The sequence below is a fragment of the Peromyscus eremicus genome, chromosome 8a, assembly GCF_949786415.1.
Source record: "Peromyscus eremicus chromosome 8a, PerEre_H2_v1, whole genome shotgun sequence".
In the NCBI taxonomy this organism is placed as follows: Eukaryota; Metazoa; Chordata; class Mammalia; order Rodentia; family Cricetidae; genus Peromyscus; species Peromyscus eremicus.
The window spans coordinates 87,827,572-87,845,637 of record NC_081423.1 but is presented as its reverse complement, the minus strand read 5'-3'; the positions used below and the strand labels follow the sequence as shown (position 1 = coordinate 87,845,637).

Below are 18,066 nucleotides of genomic sequence, written 5' to 3'. Positions count from 1 at the left end.
TTGACTGCTGGACCTGACTGTGGCAACAGGACACTTAGGCTTCTTGTCCACAAACGCCTTCCAGTAGGTTACCAGTGTCCATGCACATCTAGTGGAAAATCCAGCCGGAGCCTGTTCTAGGAAGGTCTAGGAAGATGAGGTAGGATACACATGAAGGTGTACAAAAAATGTTATATTCGGCATCTTCTTCACAGGCCTCGGAGCTCTTTGCTCACAGGCAGATCTTCAAGAAGGAACACATCTAGAACTGCCTATTAGCAAGTGACCACTGATAAAAGTGTCTGAGTACTGATTAAAAATGAGCACAGTAGAAGACACAAATTGGAATGAGAGAAAGTTTATTGAAAAAGGTTTTTTGGACAGGAGGCAAGAAGGACCATCACTCACTAAGCACCTCGATGGACTTGGAACTTTACAGAAGGTCCCAAGACCAATTTTGAGCCATGTCTTAGTAGCAAGCTTTCAAAGTGGAGCTGGCACCTTAGGCAAAGGCCCAAGGATGGTGTCAATGCAAAGGGGCTGAGCCAGGTGATGGGAAAGGTGAAAATGCAGGAAAACAACAGAACAATAACGGATAAACAGCCTCCCACGCTAATTTGAACATCCAGATTTAATTGACGGACAGCTGAGTTCTTGAGCAGTTTGATGTTCGGAAGGAAATTTGAAGAGACATTTGAAGCAAATATTCTGGCAGAAATAAATTTTACAAAGTGGATGGGGGAGGGTAGATGGCCAAGGAGGCTCAGTGAGGCTTCTGCTGTAGTCCAGGTGGGAGGCATGGAGTCCTGGGCTGGATGTGCCTGTGCCACACAGAGTCACAATACCTGGTGGGGGACCTCGGCCACAGTGGCTGAGAGATGGGAGGGCTGCTAGGCGTGGCCTCCTGGGGGGCAGAGGTGTCTTGGCTGTCCCTGAATGTGGGGAGCAGGCTGGCTGCGGAAGAGAGGTGGGGACAGTGTCTCTCATACAGTCAGTATTTGGGTTGCTGAGCTCTGAGGCTGGAGCTGGGCAGCGAGCTAGCCATTCATTTGCTTATTCATTCAAACATTTCCCCAGCCCCCATTGTGAATCAGGGCCTGTGCCGATCAGACATTACACAGAGCACTCCTGATGCACGTTAAGCCTTGTGGACCTAACAGCTAAGAGTGCGGACCAATAAAGGCATTATAGTAATAAATAAATAAATAACAGAATGTGTGATAGAGACATCAAACAGGGTGCTGTAGAGTCTGGTGCTGGAGTAGGAAGTGTTTTAGATTAGGAAGAACAAGGGGAGGAGGTCTAGAGTTCTGGGCAGCGATAGGAATCAGGGATCCCAGTCTACTGAGTCTCCTCAACCTGTGACTTTTGACTTCAGATATATACTATAAGGAAAGCTGGTCTCATGCTTGGGCCAGCAGGTGCCTCTTCTCTGTGGCTTCTGGTTATAACCATTTCCCCTCAGATCTCCCCATTTCTCTGTCAGATATTGACTCTCAGGCTTCCTAGGGGTCCCTGGAGCTTCAGCCCCCAACTTACCTGCAAATATTGAGTGAGGTATCACTGTGATCAGGAGGCAGGGGAGAATGGGTTGAAAAGGGCAGGGGCAAGGGCCCCTCCCCCCTTTCCCAAGATTATCCTTAGAATATCAAATCCCAAATACCCTCCTCATGGCTGTCTTCTTCCTGTTCTCCCTTCCCCCACCGAGCCTGGAAAGGTGTTGTTTGCCCCTGTTCTTTCTCTCCAGGGCAACGGGCCAGGCAGCAGGTGTGTGTGTGTGTTGAACAAGGCTATCTCTGGAGCAGAGTGACTGGAGATGAGCTTTGTTTAAATATTAAAGAAGTCAATCATTAATCATGCCTGGCTCAGTGCCCAGCTACCCACTGTCTCCATTCGTGAGGGCTGGGCTGGGCTGGGGAGAGCAATGGGGCAGTTTGTGAGGTTACTTGCATTTCAGGTGGTCAAACAAAGAGCCTTTTTGGGGCCTGGATTATGCAGACCGAAAAGGCACAATAAAGGATCATTAGAGTACTAGAGGACTCAGGAACTGGGCATCAGCAATTCGTAAAGGAATGCCTAGTTCTGCTAAAGGGCAGTTTATAAGCAGACTGCAGCAGGATCTTTCTTTAGAGATTCCTTGAATCCTGCAGTCCTAGCCAAGCCACATAGCTAAGCTCCTGAAAACACACACACACACACACACACACACACACACACACACACACCAGGATGTGTGGAAAATCAGTGCTCGGTATGACTTGGTGTAGAGGCTGCTTCCAAGGGACACAGCCACTGACTTACTAAAACATTGTTTTCCAGCCACTGTGGGAAAGTCTGGTCAGCCTGGAACCCAGGACACACACGGATCACACAAGGTCAGTCACCTGTGCCTGCCTCGTAGCTTTGCAAACACAGTCACACATGGTCACAGATCTGCCACAGCTGCACCCGATTACAGCTGGGCGCTGTGCCTGTAGACCATAGCCTCCCAGCTTTCATCCTGTCTCAGGCATCCTGCTGCCCTTTCTCCCAATCTCACCAGTCTCTATGATGGGTACTCCCAGCTCTGTGACTCAGTTGTCATCCATGGAGGCTTCCTCTGGTGTTGTGTGAGAATCCAAATGAGCAGGCCAATGGAGCACAGAATAAGGCTGAAGCAGAGGCTCAGCAGGATCCACTGCTTTTGGGCTGCCTGATGGGGTTTCATGGCTATGCCCAGGAAGTAGGTGTAAGGCAGGGTGGTGAGGATCAGAGTATCCTTGTCCAGTGACTGTTTTTCCAAGTAGTGCAGCCTACAGCCCAGCCCCAGGATGAAGAGAAGCATGACCAAACAAATGCTTAGCAGCACCCACTGGCCAAGCTGTGCCCGGTCAGGCACCAGCTGCATACCCAGGAATGACACTTTTCTGGTTGTGGTTTTTTCTGTGGAAAAAAAAAGAAGAGTCTTACAGAGCAAGAAAGCCTGAGGAAGGGGCCCTAGGGTCTCCTGTGGTTGCCAGAAAGGACCTGATGGCCACTGTCTTCTCTCTCAGCCTCAGGCCACAGGTGAGGGAATTGCCTTGCAGTGAGGGAGCATAAAAAAGAAGGAAGAGAGGATACAGGTGGGTGGGGTGACATAACCCACAGACCCCAGTTTGGGGGCTCCTGCTCACTGACCAGAGGCCAGCTTGGCAAGGAAAGCCATTTGTGTGGAGGTGGAACTGGCTGAGGTTGTCCCAGACCTGGTACACATAAGAGAGTCACCAAACTCTCTTTCTGTGCTGGCTCACGCCAGGCCATAAACTGACTAGAGTTTAGGATCGACCCGGAACAAGATAAAGCAGGGCCTCAAGCTGCCTTAGAACTAGGGCCAAAGTTAGTTTTGTCCCAACCTTCAAAAGAACAGCTGAAGTCTGGCCAGCCGAGGATGTCCCCCTGCTGCACGTTCTCATTCACCAGCCAGGTCAGCAGTGGCTTGAAGTAAGACAACATGGCCTCGGTGGATATACTGGGCTCTCCAGTCATCTCCATTAGGACCTCCTGCCAAGGCCGGCTGGAGCCCAGCTTCAGGACATCCCTGCGGGAGTGGAGTTAGTTGTGAGGCCATGTGGGAGTATCAGCAGGTGCTGCTGGGACCCCTCGGTATACACAACTCTAATTCCTGAACTTTGCCAGCCAGGACCCCAAAGCTCAGCATAGTAGATGCGATCACCCTTTTGGAAGCAAGATTCACCTGGGTGTATCTCTCAGTTCTGTTCCTGAGAGACCTTGGACAAATAACTCATCTGAGGCTCCATTCTCATCTCCATAAGTGGAAGTAACAGGACAGGGTTGCTAGCATTCTGGGAAGCCAAAAACACCAACTGTTGCTGCTGATTGGGGCGTGAGTGTCACTGTGGGCATGTTATTCTCAGCTCAAACAGGCAGCCAGTCTGAGCCTCTGTTTACCCTGATGTATTTGAGGTAGCAACAGCCCTTCGGTTGGTCCTTCTTGGCCACACAGGGAAGGACTGAGAGAATTCAAGTGCTGGGAGCATGGGAGGTTCTCTGTGTAACACCTGCAGGGCTGCACAAATATCAGCTATCTTGAGGCACACCCAGGGTTTGGTGGCAGATGGCAGGCTCACTGCATTCACCATGGGAGGGTGCAGAGGGTGCCAAAGCCAGAGCTCCAGTCTCTTTACGCTGGCCTTGCCAAACAACAGTACTGGGCAGAAGTTATTTCTCAACCTGTTGTTCCAGAGTCTGATGAGGAAAGAGGTGCGACATGGGAGGTTAGAGGTCACTGTATGGGGCACCCAGGTTCAAAACCCAGCAATGCTACTTACAGACCATTATAACCCTAGGCATTTAACCTCTCTCCGCCTTCATTTCCTCATCAGTAACATGACCTCCCACGATGCCCTTCACTGTAGTTAGTATCACGTCACATGCTGATGGAGGAATTTGTAACTTGCCGGATTTGTGCATATTACTTCATAAACAGTTGGAGCCAGATGTAGGAACTGAAGGCCAGCAGAGATTTGGCAGAAACTATGGGACACATTTGCCTAGCGTGTATGAGGCCCTGGGTTTGATTTCCCCAGCATTTCAAGAAAAGAAACAGGAAGAAAGGAAAAAGAAAGGAAATCACCGAGGGAAAATCTGTTAAGATCGAATACTAGAGAACAAAGGTACAGAGCTGTTAAGAGTAGAATAGAAGGGGAAAAAAAAATCATGACTCCCAACTGATTCAAGTTTTTCAGATCCTGGGTAAAGGAAAAAGCTGGTGTGGGCTGGGGTCTCACTATGTAGCCCAGGGTGGCTTTGCACTCAAAATGCTCCTGCCACAGCCTCTTGGATGCTAGGAGTACAAACTTGTGTCAGCACATACAATTGAGAGAACGGCGTTGACTCCTGAGAATCGGCCTGTGTAGCAACAGCTCTACAGGCTGTGGGAGGTGTGACCAGAGTCCAGCTCCAAGCTGTCAATAAAAGGCTGAGCACTGGCTCTGGGACTGCCTCAGTCTCCAAAACGGTAAGTCCACAGATGATACCAGGCCCATCAAAGCTGGGGGACTTTAAGAAACTATCCGAGGTCCACTTTCACTCTCTATTCCCACCAGAACTCGCCCAGTACTTGCATGGAGGATGGGTTCAGAACAGCAGAAGCACATGGAAGCTACTAGGCAGAAGACTGGGAAAGAATCTCCCTCTTTTCTGTTCCACCCCATCCTCGTGAACCTGGGGAAACCTGAGTAAACCTTCCAGACTTCAGCTGTTTCATGTTCTCTTAACCTCCAGTCACCTTTCCCCTCACCAGAACCCATAACTATCTCCATGCCCTATCCTCAGTGTGCTGGGACTTGGGTCTCAGACTCTTCGCACTTGGCTGTTTTGTGAATAAACTTTTTCTTTTACAAAACGAGTCCTTTCTCCCATGAGGATATTATGTGGCTGTCAATGCAGGCCTGATAACTCCAGCTTCCTGCCCCCTTCACTCCCAAAGTTCCTCCCCTCCCCTCCCCTCCTTCTCCTGCATTCCACTCTGTTGTTAGTTAATCATCCCCCAAAGCTTGCGACACCCCCTTTCTTAGAAGGCTCTCATCTGTCCACTGCCCAGAGAATGGTGTACAAGGCGTTCAGCCTAGAATTCAGGGTCTTCTTGGAAAACTCTAGCTACAGACAGCGAAGCAGGGGACTGATGAACAGTATCACGTGCTTTGGGCTTAAGTCAAATACAGAGTCCTGTTTACACTGGGTGGGGTGGAGGAGAGAAGTGGGGGAATGACTGAGGTCAAATGTCTCACCAAGCAAGTGGGATGAAGGAGAGTTAGAAGTGAGCTGATGTGAAGAAAACACATCTTTTTCTTCCATGTCTGCATCTGGGGACAGGCATCTCTCTGTTTACGGCTGAACTTCCTAACCCTAGACATATTCACTAAAGTCTTTTCTACTCTTCAGCCTCCTCATTAATACTAGAGGATTCATTTATTTCATGGTCTATTGCCCCCTGCTGGACACAGGGTGGCTAATCAGCCATGTTGTAAGTAAATACTGAATGAACAGGACAAGCAGCTAGAGGTTGAGTGAAGAGCCCAGAGAGAAATCAGAGACGGAGTGATAGCCACTCAGGCTATCACTTGTATACATACACATATGTACCTCTCCCTATGTATAAAGGAGGGGAGGATTGACAGAGAAGGTGACTGTCCCGCCACCGGCTTTCTCTAGAAACAAAGCCCAGAGGACCCGTCCTTCTACTCCAGGTGGCCCAGTGATTGCTAAAGTGGAGGGAGAAGCCATAGACAAACTCATTATGAATATAAAGGAAGTCAGACATAGTGGTACATACCCATAATCCCAGCACTCCAGGGAGGCAGGTACAGGAGGATCTCAAGTTTGAGGCTAGCCTGGTCTATACTACAAGACCATGTCTCAAAAAACCAGCATAACTAAAAATCTAAAACCCAAGCTGGGGATATTAGGTCATGCATCACTAATCCTCTGGAAGGCAGAAACAAAGCTCAAAGTGACCTTAAACAGTTAAATAAACAGACCAAATTCAGCAGCAGTCAAGAGGGCAAGGACCTGGCCAGTGGGTGGATGCCCCAACTCAGTGAATGGAGAGCTGATCTTGGAACTGGAAGACCTGATGTGATGTCAACAGGGCCTGTATCTCTAGACTGATGGAGATGACACCTCCTTTCTTGGAAGCCTCTCCTCTGCCACTGCCCAGAGAATGGTGTCCAAGCCTGGAATTCAGGCCCTTCTCAGACCAGGAGTGTCCATGGTGAAGCAGGGGACAGATGAACCATCCATTGATTGCAAGTGTTTTGCAAGCAGTTCTGGATTCAAAGCATGAACCTCCTTCTTGCTAAATGAATGAACACACCATGAAGTCACTTCTCTGTAAACAGTCAATGACAATTTTCTACCTTCCAAAGTCAAGAGCTGCCCGTGTGAAACATGAAAAAAGAACCCAGAGTCCATGTCCACCTATCACAGAGAACACTTTGCGTGTTCAGTTTAGGTCCTCTACCTACCCTTCAAGTTGGCGTCAAGGCTAAAATCCAGGGCCACAACAACAGATCTGGAAAGGAATGGGCTAGACACCAAATGCAGGAGAAAAGACTGGAGTGGAGGGTTAGAGTGGACCACAGGCTGGCCAGAAGTGTGTCACCAGGCTGGAGCAAAAATAACTTCAGTTGGCCTGGGGGTCAAGCTGAGCATCTTGGGGAAGAGTCAGGAAAGGCAAATGACCAAAGGAGAGGACGGCCAGATGTTCACAAGGGTAGAGGAAGGGGATTCTGGTGGCTAAAGGCTGAGGCAGGACACTGGCCCTAGCTTTCCATAGGAAACAAGTTGATTGACTGCACATGTGAATGTGTGTGCATGCTCAACATGTCTCTGATCACAGCAGGGTACAAAAACCAGGCTTGTATCTGCCTCCATCAGTCACTAGATGAAGGCTCAGATGACTACCGGAGCCACCAATCCGACCACAGGGGACGGCCAGTTCAGGTTATACATCCACTGCTGCCAGGAGTCTTAGCTGGGGCCATCTTTGTAGACTCATGAAAGTTTCCCTTGCATCAGGCTTCAACCCTACTCTGTAAAGGCCCCCTTTCCAGTCATCTCTCTCAGCACTCTCCCCTCTGTCCACGCCCCACCCCATCCCTCCAGTTCCCATGCCCACCCGCTCCCAGTCTGAATATAGGGGGAGGTGCTTGGTCTTATGGCAGCTCGATATGCCAGGCTTTGCTAATGCCCTTGGGAGGCCTGCCCCTTTCGGAGGGAATACGGAGGAGGGGTGGATTGGGGGGATGGAGGGAAAGTAGGGGAGAGGAGGCTGCAGTTGGGATATAAAATAAATTTTTTAAAAAAACGAGCTTGTGTTAGTAATGTAGGGAACTGCAGTCGGGTGTGAGAAAGCACTTCCACCAGAATGTCAGCTCAGTGCAGTTGCTTAGGGGGCCCAGGTGGCACCATGAGGAGGGAGAGTCTGAAGCCAGGCTCGCTTGGAGGGAGAGAGTGGGAACTGAGGGAAAATGAGGGGTGTACACTCACCCTAGCATCTTCCCGGCCACCTTGGAGTTAAAAATATCACACCGGTGCAGAGGGCCCACGTGGCCTGCGGCCCTGCACAGTGCTTCATGAAGTTGAAACTGGAGTACTAGGCTAAGGAAGTACCTGGGTAGAGGAAGGAGAGGGCAGATTGCGGAGGGGAGGCCGGGTGTGGGAAGCCCAGACATGCTGGGGCATGGAGTGGTCACAGGAGCCCATCTTTGTACTTTCTGGAACTTCTCCACCCAGCCCCCGTGTCTCCCAGATCCCAGCCAGCTCTGCCAACAGGGCCCAGACCTTTACCGGACATAGGGCACGCTGGCAGGAATGTGGAACTTGGCCCCTGGGTCAAAATCATCTTCTGACCGAGGAATAGGTGGGCACAGGCCCTGGTACTTCAACCTGGTGGGAGAGAGACAGGGGCGTGGCCATGGATCCTGGAAGGTTCTCAGGGCCTTTTCTTGTTTGAAACACGTGTGTGTTCAGTCAATCTGGGCCTGGCTAGCAGAGGCCATTCAGTGCATTTTCCTTGACTAGACAAGTGTGAACACATGGAATCAAGATTTGGAAATTGCAGTAACAGTGGTTAGCAGTGATTGAGCATGCCAGCTGCTCTTCATATGGACTCCCTCTCACTCAACTCTGGCCTGGTCTCTGGAGATGCCATCAAGGGACTGAGTGAGGTCAGGTCCTTGCTTACATCCATCCTAATGATGGAGAGTCAGACTATAGACCGGTAACAGGTCATTTAATCTAAACAGTGCTAAGAAGAAAATAGAAAGCTAGGTGTGGTGGCACATGCCTTTAATTCCAGGACTCTGTGAGTTCAAGGCCAGCCTGGTCTACAGAGCGAGTTCCAGGACAGCCAAGGCTATACAAAGAAACTCTGTCCCCAGAAGTGTCCCTGTGCTATTGTAGTATTAGTACTGTTCCCATTTTACAGATCAGTCAAAGTTTTAAGGCCAGGGAACTGGTTGCAGGACACAGGATGTAAGTCACTGGCAGACTCCAGTCACCTGGAGCTCTGATGCAGGGCCTCTGAGCTGTGTGACTGTGGGAGACCACACAGCTGAGGGAATCTGAGTTTTGTTGTGAAACAGATGAAATGCCAAGCTCTGGGAGGAGATACCTATGAGAAGGTTCGTTGCTGTATTGTTGGCTCACTGGTACCTCTAAGTCCCTGGAGTCAACAGAGTACTGGGGGCATCTTTCCTGAAGGTTCTTTTTACAACCCAAGGAATGGCGGCCCTCACTCTGCCCCTGGGTTTCATTGGCTGGTTGATGGTGGGCATGCATGATAGAGGAGGAAAAGGGGCCCCTGTTGGGTGCCCTGATGGTTGGCGTGGCCACACTTGGAGGGCACAGGCAGTCAGCTCTGTCACGTGCTAGAATACGGTGTGACCCTGGGCTCATGATATGGCCCCTGAGTGTTGGCTGCTGAAAGCACATTGAGCCAGGGCACCCAATAGGGCAGTTGCAAAGATCTAAATGGTCACAAAGGCCTGGTGCAGAGCTGTGTATAGGCCACGTGTGTGTCCAGAAGTCTTGGACTTGGTAATCTGATGCCTGATAGACATGGAGAAGCCTTGGTTATGGGCATTTTCTGTCCAATCAACTGACCTGCTTGACAGCTGCTGAGCTTTCTGTAGTCTGGAGATGCTCAGGCTCCAGCGTGCATGTATGGTGAGGTGACAGACTGCTTTTCTCTCATGGGAACTCTTTCCAACAAGCAAAGTGCTCAGGCCTCTACCATCCCTTCTGGCCTTCTGTGGAGGGAGCAGGCAGCATAGGCCTGCTTGTTGGTCATTGTTTTATATTCTGGGCTTTTTGTTTTTTTTGCATTTGTCTTTTGAAGACAGAATCTCATGTGGTCCAGGCTGACCTCCAACCAGCTGTGTAGCCAACGAGCTGCTGGCCATGCCTGCAAGACCCTGTCCTCTCCTCCTGCCTCCTGACCCTCTTGTCTCCACCTCCCAGGTGCTAGGATTACAGGTATGTGCCACCACACCAGTTACTGCTCTGTTCTCAAAGAGGCCTAGATGATTTCATGGTGTGAGACTCCTGGTCACACACAGAGCAGATAGAGCCACTGCCAGGGTCCCCATTTCACAGATGAGACAAAGGCCTAGGAAAGTTAAAAGACCTGCTCACTGTTGGCACCAGATTCAGAACGAGGTCTCATGGGCACGGTGCTGGCTCTATGCATTTCAGTCTGTATGCTTTTGCCTGGTGACAGCAAACAGCACACATGGCATGGCTTCTCCAGCTTCCCAGGACATCAACACCCACACTCTCGCCAGGCATCTGCCTTCCCCACCTGAAGTTCCACCACTCCTGGTTGTAGACGGTCTTCGTAATCGTGCCATCAAAGACCTTCCAACGAAACGCATCTACCATGTAGCTGAACGGGATGAAGGCAATCTTCTCCAAGGCCATGCTCAACAGGTAGTTGACCTCCTCCTCTGGGGATGGGGTTGGGGCAATCAGGAGACAGCTTCTTGGTCCTCCCTTTCTTCAGCCTTGCCCTGAGGGCTTTAGTCCCCCTCTCCCTAGCCGAAGCCCCAGGCTCAGGCTGCCCTTCCGTTATCCCTTTGATCCCCATCACCTGCATCCAGGTACTGTTGTCCGAGCAGACCTCTGGTGATCAGGTGCTTGTGGGAAGAGGCCGAGAGGGTGATCACTGAGCCCACAGCCTCTTCAAAGGCTGGGCTGGCCCCTTCTTGGTAGATTATAGAGAGGTTCTGGAACTGCAAGTAGTACTGGATATGGCCCATCTGGTGGAAGATGGAGAGCAGGTCTTCTATGGTCACCTCGGTGCACTTCTTTACCCTAGGGTTAAAGGGGAGGGGTCAAGGAGCATGGGGATGTCCTGGGGACACTCAAAGCTTCTTCATTCAAACTTCATGAAGGCACTGAGGCCATCAAGCTGGAGACCAGAGGGCCTTGGCTGCCATGTTTTCCCACTCTAGACCCTATATCCACCCAGTGATCACGTCTGCTCCTTCCTGCATCCGCTTTTCTTCACCATGCTTCTGAATCTCATTCCCCTCTCCCTAGCCCTGCTCTCCCCTGCCCACTCCTTGCTACATGGCCACTGGAGAAACAGAAGACGGATGAGAGCAGGGTGCTGGCTGAAGACTATGCTGGCTGTAGACACCTGACGTCGTCAGGTCTGTAGAATTTCCAGGATGAGGCATGGCACTCCACATCCCGCCCGTCAACTGGCCTCTCCAGCATTGATTTTATCCAGAAGTCAGGTGGGACAGGGAGTAGTCCCATAGAGGTAAAGAAGATGTCAGCCTCATGAAACATTTTTTCAGGCTTCCAGTGCTGTGGGGAAAAGAGGTCCCATGGTTCTGTCAGCCTGTTTGCCCAAAGGGATTGTGGGATGGGGACATCCAAAGGCTCAGCACTGACCTGACTCTTCATGATCTTTGTGATATCCTCCGGTGGCTTTTTTGGGTAGGGCAGGACCAGGTCTAGGATGTTTTCCCACGACTGAGCCCACATGTTCCCTGGAAAGGGGGTGAAGGGGCTAAGGAGAGGCAAGAGTGGCCTTCCTGCCTGTCTCCCTTGGCCACCAGTCTGGCCCTTACCCAGGAGGTGGGCAGGGATGGGCCCCCGCAGGTTGATGAGCTCAGGCCCATAGTATTGGTACAGTGAGCGGCGCACATAGGCATGCAGGTTCAGGTAGAGCGGTTGCAGCTCCTCATAGAGCTGCTCCAGGTCCTGCTCAAAGGTCTCAGACTCGTACTTGGACCTCCACAAAGCCCCCATGTTTTCGTACCCTAAGATAGGAGAAGAAACTCAGCAGTGCCCACTGGACTCACCAGTGCTCACTGTACCATCATGCATCCAATGAGCTGGCAAGGAGGAGACCCAGACACGGTCCAAGGAATCATTTCTACCTTCTTGCTCCTCGGGGGTCTTAGGTGCGAACACAACCTCCCAAGGCATTGCCCACCCTAGACTCATTCAGAGGTAGAAAGCATTGAGTGACTCCCACAGTGGGAGCTCCTGGTCATGCCTTGTAAGGTCTTATCCTTTCCTATGGCCATGTCCCAAACCCCAAGTCACCCAAAGCCCTGTGGTCATGTGGGTTTCTTTCTGATCTCCTAAAACCCTGGTTTCCTCCCTCTGTGGTGCAGGGTCTCTGTGTGGATACTTTCTTTCTTCCTGCCAGTCCGCTATTCATCTTTCCAGCATGAGTAAATGTCAGAGAGACCCGACCATATATCTGAAGCTCTCCTCTTCCCCCTCTAACTCAGCAGCCCCTTCCTTCACGGCATCATATTAAGCGGTATTAGAGATGTGTGTGTACTGGATGAGGCTCACCTCCCAATCAGACTGCCAGGAGGAAGTCCATAAGGTAGACATCTGTCTTTTCACTTACAAAGTCTCAGTGTCTCCCCAGCACCCAGCCCACAGTGTAGACTCTATCTTATTTTCAGGACCCAGTTACAAGGCTCATGTTCCCCCCACACAATTCACACCCATTCTGCTGTTGCCTGTACCCTCTGAAGATTTGGCTTCTTTCTTTTTCTGGGCATTGACCTAAGACATCATGCCCAGCCTGCTTACCATTATATTGTGCAGCCTCGTTGCTGAGCTGTACATAGTACTCAAAGATAGGACGAATCTGGCGACCCACGGCATCCCGCCAGCCCTGCCAGGCCCATAGGAGCTCCTTCTGGTCCCTGGAGGTAGCCATGATTTCTTCAAGGTCTGTGCCCAGAATAGGAGCCACATAGGACACCATGCCCACCGATCTTTACTCTCACCCACCCTAGGTGCTTCTTCAGCAAAAGAACACCTTTGAGGTCAGGGTCAGGGCTTGGTTGCTCACCAGGCTCCAGAGACAAGCAGGGACCCTCATTCAGGCACACTTCAGCTGTACTATATGTTGTCTCCATGTAGGTCAGAAGTCTGTTGTACTGGGGGGGGGGAAGGTGTCACCCAGGGCAGGCCCATGCCTGTGGGCCCACTCCCAACACTAGTCCCACCAGCCAGGAGAGGTAGACCTGGTTAAAGTACCCCCCTCCTCCTCTAGAAGAAGCTCTAGTTCCACCCACCAACACCCCCTCCTGCCCCAGATACTCTTGGTTCCCAGGCAGACCTGACCCACCCTCCCCTGGGGTGCAGAAAGCGTGTGCTTGGAGGCCTGGGGCTCTGTCTATCACCTCCCGAAGCTCCTCCGTGGGCAAGGCCGACTTGTCTACGTTCTGCAGCTTACTCAGCATGCGCTTCACTTCCGGGTCCTGGAATTGGTCTGTCTTAAACAAGCGGGCTCGGGTACCAAAGTACAACATGAACTGAGACCTTTCCACCTCCTTCTGCAGCTGGAAAGAAGGTCATCATATTTATTGTGCAGGTTGGGGGATGCAGTACGGGTCCCACACTGAATTCTGAGGCCACAGCCTCAAAGCCCGCTTTAAGGGTCCAGAATCATTGAAGATTTGCTAAAAGGGAGAGGATGCTCAAAGTCCTTAAAAGCAAGGAGGTAAAACTTGCAAGGGCAGAGAATCCAGAAATTCTTACGTAAAGAAAATTCAAGGCCACTGAAAGGTAGTAGCCCACTTTGATGTATGGTTTGGAGTGTCCCTCTTTCCACATACGATGGACACAGGGCAGGAACTATGATCCCCAACCTCCAGAATCCCTAAGAAGATCAAGGGGAGGGAGGATCTAGGGGGAAATGGTACCACACCATGTTCTCTCGATTTTGCCTGGTGATATTGGTGACATAGTTCCAAGTGGCCTCCATGAACTCGCTCAACACAACTTGGGCTGTTTGTTCATAAAACTGCAGGAACATCTTTGCTTGAGTTTCATTGTAGAACTCATCTGCAGGGAAGGGGGTCATGTGGGCCTGGGGAAGAGGCTGCCCCTTCCCAGTCCTCTTATTTGGTCCTATGCTCCTTCAGGTCCCAGCCATACCTAAGCTTGGCTCTCCCACAGTCCTGAGCCATGACAAGAGCTGTCCACAATAGAGGAGCACAAGTAGGGGAGGTCCAGGGCAAGTCCATCTTGTTCCCATGACCAAGAGAACAGCAGAGCTGGGAGAGGCAATGGCCAATCACGAGTCAGCTCCATATTTGTGACATCAGGGGCCAAAGGGTCTACCATGGAATGTTAGAATAGAAAGACTGCCCACCCAGCTTCTTGTGCAACTGCCTCCATTATGCAGATGAGGAACATTTGAGGTCCAGAAGAGTCAAGTCATGTGACTTGGTGTACGTGGCTCACTAGTGGCAGATCTAAAGGAGAATTTGACTTTTAAGCCAGAACTTATTCTATTTGGTCACTTTTCCCTGGGTTGGAGGAGCCCTGGGCTTTGGCTAGGGATTGAAGAGACATCCCTCTTCATAGGCTGGGGTCACTTGTGTAAGTGGGATGTTGGATGGGGAGGGTTGTTGGATGGATAGATGGATACACGGTGGATGGATGGATGGATGAATGAATGAGTGAATACATGGGCAGAAGTTACATTTTTGGGTCTTTAGACTGAAAACCTAGTTGTCTTCCCAGGTTCTTCTAATTTGGCCTCTTAGACCTATATTTTTGGCCTTTTTCTCTCAGAAGACAAGTGATCAACCCCAGGGCTCCTTTCTCTTCCCCCAGTACCCGCTTTAGTAGAAGCCATCAGGACTCTGTGTGCTGTGGGATGTTCTGTACGGCAAATGTGCTGCTGATTGGTCAATAAAACACTGATTGGCCGTTGGCTAGGCAGGAAGTATAGGCGGGACAAGGAGGAGAATAAAGCTGGGAAGTGGAAGGCTGAGTCAGAGAGACACTGCCAGCCGCCATGATGAGAAACAGCATGTGAAGATGCCGATAAGCCACGAGTCACGTGGCAAGGTATAGATTTATAGAAATGGATTAATTTAAGCTGTAAGAACAGTTAGCAAGAAGCCTGCCACGGCCATACAGTTTGTAACCAATATAAGTCTCTGTGTTTACTTGGTCAGGTCTGAGCGGCTGTGGGACTGGCAGGTGAGAGAGATTTGTCCTGACTGTGGGCCAGGTAGAAAAACTCTAGCTACATCTGTGGGGTATGGAGAAGTGTGGCTGGTCCCCTCCATTCAGGGTCCATGTCCATGAATACCTGAGATTGGTTTCCAAACCAACCATGAGACTCTGTTCCCTGCTAGCTCTTGGTGACTCCCAAGTACACTGATGCATAGAATTGGGGAGGGCAGCCCAATCCATTGCACTTTAGGGTTTCTTTCTTGGATTCACATCCCTGTACCTGTAGACTCCTTACACCATATGTCTCCTTTACCCTCAGCCCAGGACCCCCCACCCCTTTTACATGTGCTGACACCATGATCACTGAAACTGACCACATAACTCCACCCCCAAATATTCGCCATTGTTGTCAAAACATTTAAAATCTGAGGAAAGAGGGCTGGACTGGTTAAGCCCTTCTTGCTTCAGGCATAGAGACATTAAAACAGGATTTGGGGCACCAGGCATGATGGTGAATGGCAACACCCCTGTCTAAAAGAAGCATACATTTTTGCATTGTTGAGACGGGGTCTTGCTCTGTAGCCTAAAGCTGGTCTTGAACTAAAAATGTTTCTGCCTTAACTGAGGGAATTCAGGAAGCCAAGGCGTGTTATCACCATGCCCAGCAAATGCAAAATGCAGAGCTGAGCTAGAAAAGGAGAAAAGGGACTCTTCAGACAGTAGTCCAAGAACACAATGGAGAAGTGAGTAGGTGCTGGAGCTCCTGGCCATGTCGGGGAGGTCACAGTGCCTCTGCCACAAAGCTGCAACACTGGTACCTGGGTCCAGCAGCCAGTCACCTCCTACAGTATAGATGTGACATCTTTTATAAAGTCAGAAGGCTTGATTTCTTTTTCCTTCCTTCTTTCCTCCCAGCCACAACCCCTTTATAGGAAGGGTCTCTTGGAGCCCAGTCTGGCCTTGGACTTTCCTAGCTGAGGATGGCCTTGAACTCTTGAACCTCCTCCTCTCTCCTATGCTGCCAATCCTGGTTTATGTGGTGCTGGGGATTACATTCAGAGCTTTGTGAATGCTAGGCAGGCACTCTATGGACTGAGCTACCTCTACAGCTCACATAGATGACTCAGAAGAGAATCTTCTCAGAAGAGAAAATCTAAGGTCAATTGTGGCCAGCCCCACAGAGAACTTTCCAGGTACTGGACACCGTGAGGGGACTTTCACCATCACAGTCCTTGTAACAAACCCATGAGGTAGGCACTTTGATCAACACCCCATTTTCAGATGGAGACAAGCAGAGGGGCTATGACCTTGCTCACAGACACACAGCAGCAAATAATGGAAGTCGGACTCAAATCTAAATGCTCTGGTTCCAGAGCTTATGCTCAATGACAGAGACAGTGAAATGGAGCAGATCCCACCAAGGAAAGACCTTGAAGTCGTCCTCAGATCTCCCCAGGTGTGCTGTGGTAAGCAACCCCAATAAATAAATGCAATTTAAAATAAAATAAAACCCATGGATGAGTCATGAAAAATATGTGCTGGCCAGGTGGCCTGGTGTGGTGGTTCACACCTATAATTCGGTACTCGGGATGCTGAGGCAGGAGGATCACTACCTCCTCTTTCTCTGCCAACTTTCAGGTGGACTCCACCCCTCCTCACTCACCCAAGGAAGCATAAACAGGAGTCTGAACACGTGTAATGTTTGAGAATGTTGGCAGATGCATATAACCCCAGTACTCAGGAGGCTGAGGCAGGAGAGCTGAGAATCTGAGGTCAGTCTGGATTACATAGCAAGACTCCTGTCTCAAGACACAAAAAGTCCAAAACAACTATAATGTTTCAAAAAGTGTGAGGGAGGGACTAGGATGATGACTCAGTTGGGAAAGTGCTTGCTGTGTGAGCCTAAGGACCTGAGTTCAAATCCCCAGGTCCCCTATAAAAGCTGGGCGTGGCATCACACGTCCAGTCTGGCAAGAGCAGCGACAGTAGGCGTTCTCGGGCTTCCTGGCCAGTAGGTTAGTGGAACTGGCAAGCTCCTGGTTCAGTGAGAAACTTTGTCTCAAAAACTAAAGTGGAGGGCTGATGGAAAGGTGCCAAGCCTGACAAGCTGCTCTCCAGGTCCCACACAGTAGAAGGAAAGAACCAGCTTCTGCTAGGTGTTCTCTGACCTCCATGAGCGCTCCATGGTATCTGCATGTGCACATGCCCTGCCCTCCATAGTATCTGCATGTGCACATGCCCTGCCCTCCATAGTATCTGCATGTGCACATGCCCTGCCCTCCATAGTATCTGCATGTGCACATGCCCTGCCCTCCATACAATAAAAACAAGATGGGCTCTGGCAAGAGGGCATGGTGGGTAAAGCTGGCAAGGGGGCATGGTGGGTAAAGCTGGCAAGGGGGCATGGTGGGTAAAGCTGGCAAGGGGGCATGGTGGGTAAAGCTGGCAAGGGGGCATGGTGGGTAAAGCTGGCAAGAGGGCATGGTGGGTAAAGCTGGCAAGAGGGCATGGTGGGTAAAGCTGGCAAGGGGGCATGGTGGGTAAAGCTCTTGCTGCGCGAGCCTGACAACCTCGAGTTCCGCCCACAGGTTCCTTCCGAAGGAGAGAACAGACTCCTGTAAGTTGTCTTCTGAGCTCTACACTGGGTGCTTGAGCGTGTGAGTGCGCACACTTGCGTGCACACACGTGTCCAGGAGATAAGACTTTGCCAGGGTAACCACATGGTGAAATTCTTTGCCCTCAGTGTGGTGACCTCACGTTGCCCACAGCCCTGAAAGGCAGCACGAACCTCTGTAGTTTATAAAAATAGGAAAGGAGGTTACATGACAATGACCTTCGTCTGGCAAACAAATTACAAAACACAGGTCGGGAAGAGGGTGGGGAGGGGAATTAAAGTCTGTGGTATAGGGACCGGAACAATCTAGAGGCTGTGTTTATGAGTTTCATTGTCTTGCTGAATTGTAAACGTCCACCCTCCTTGCAAATCCAAAATTCCTCAACTCCATATCCTGCACAGGAGAGGCCTACACACACACACACACACACACACACACACACACACACACACACACACACACGCTAGAGACTGAGCAG

The 18,066-nt window shown here is 50.6% G+C and overlaps 1 protein-coding gene across 1 annotated transcript; it reads right to left on the bottom strand.

Moving 5' to 3' along the window:
• Positions 1 to 591: 591 nt before the first annotated feature.
• On the bottom strand, positions 592 to 14,087 carry LOC131917846 (angiotensin-converting enzyme-like protein Ace3). The gene is made up of 15 exons (XM_059271959.1): positions 13,942 to 14,087; positions 13,712 to 13,848; positions 13,185 to 13,343; positions 12,851 to 12,938; positions 12,586 to 12,729; positions 11,601 to 11,792; positions 11,422 to 11,519; positions 11,162 to 11,334; positions 10,610 to 10,833; positions 10,322 to 10,466; positions 8,308 to 8,406; positions 8,008 to 8,130; positions 3,351 to 3,535; positions 2,519 to 2,901; positions 592 to 933 (listed from the first exon to the last, which is right to left on the bottom strand). The coding sequence occupies exons 1-14, from the start codon at positions 14,039 to 14,041 to the stop codon at positions 2,525 to 2,527; spliced, it is 2,244 nt and encodes a 747-aa protein (XP_059127942.1). The 5' UTR covers positions 14,042 to 14,087; the 3' UTR covers positions 592 to 933; positions 2,519 to 2,524.
• Positions 14,088 to 18,066: the final 3,979 nt, after the last annotated feature.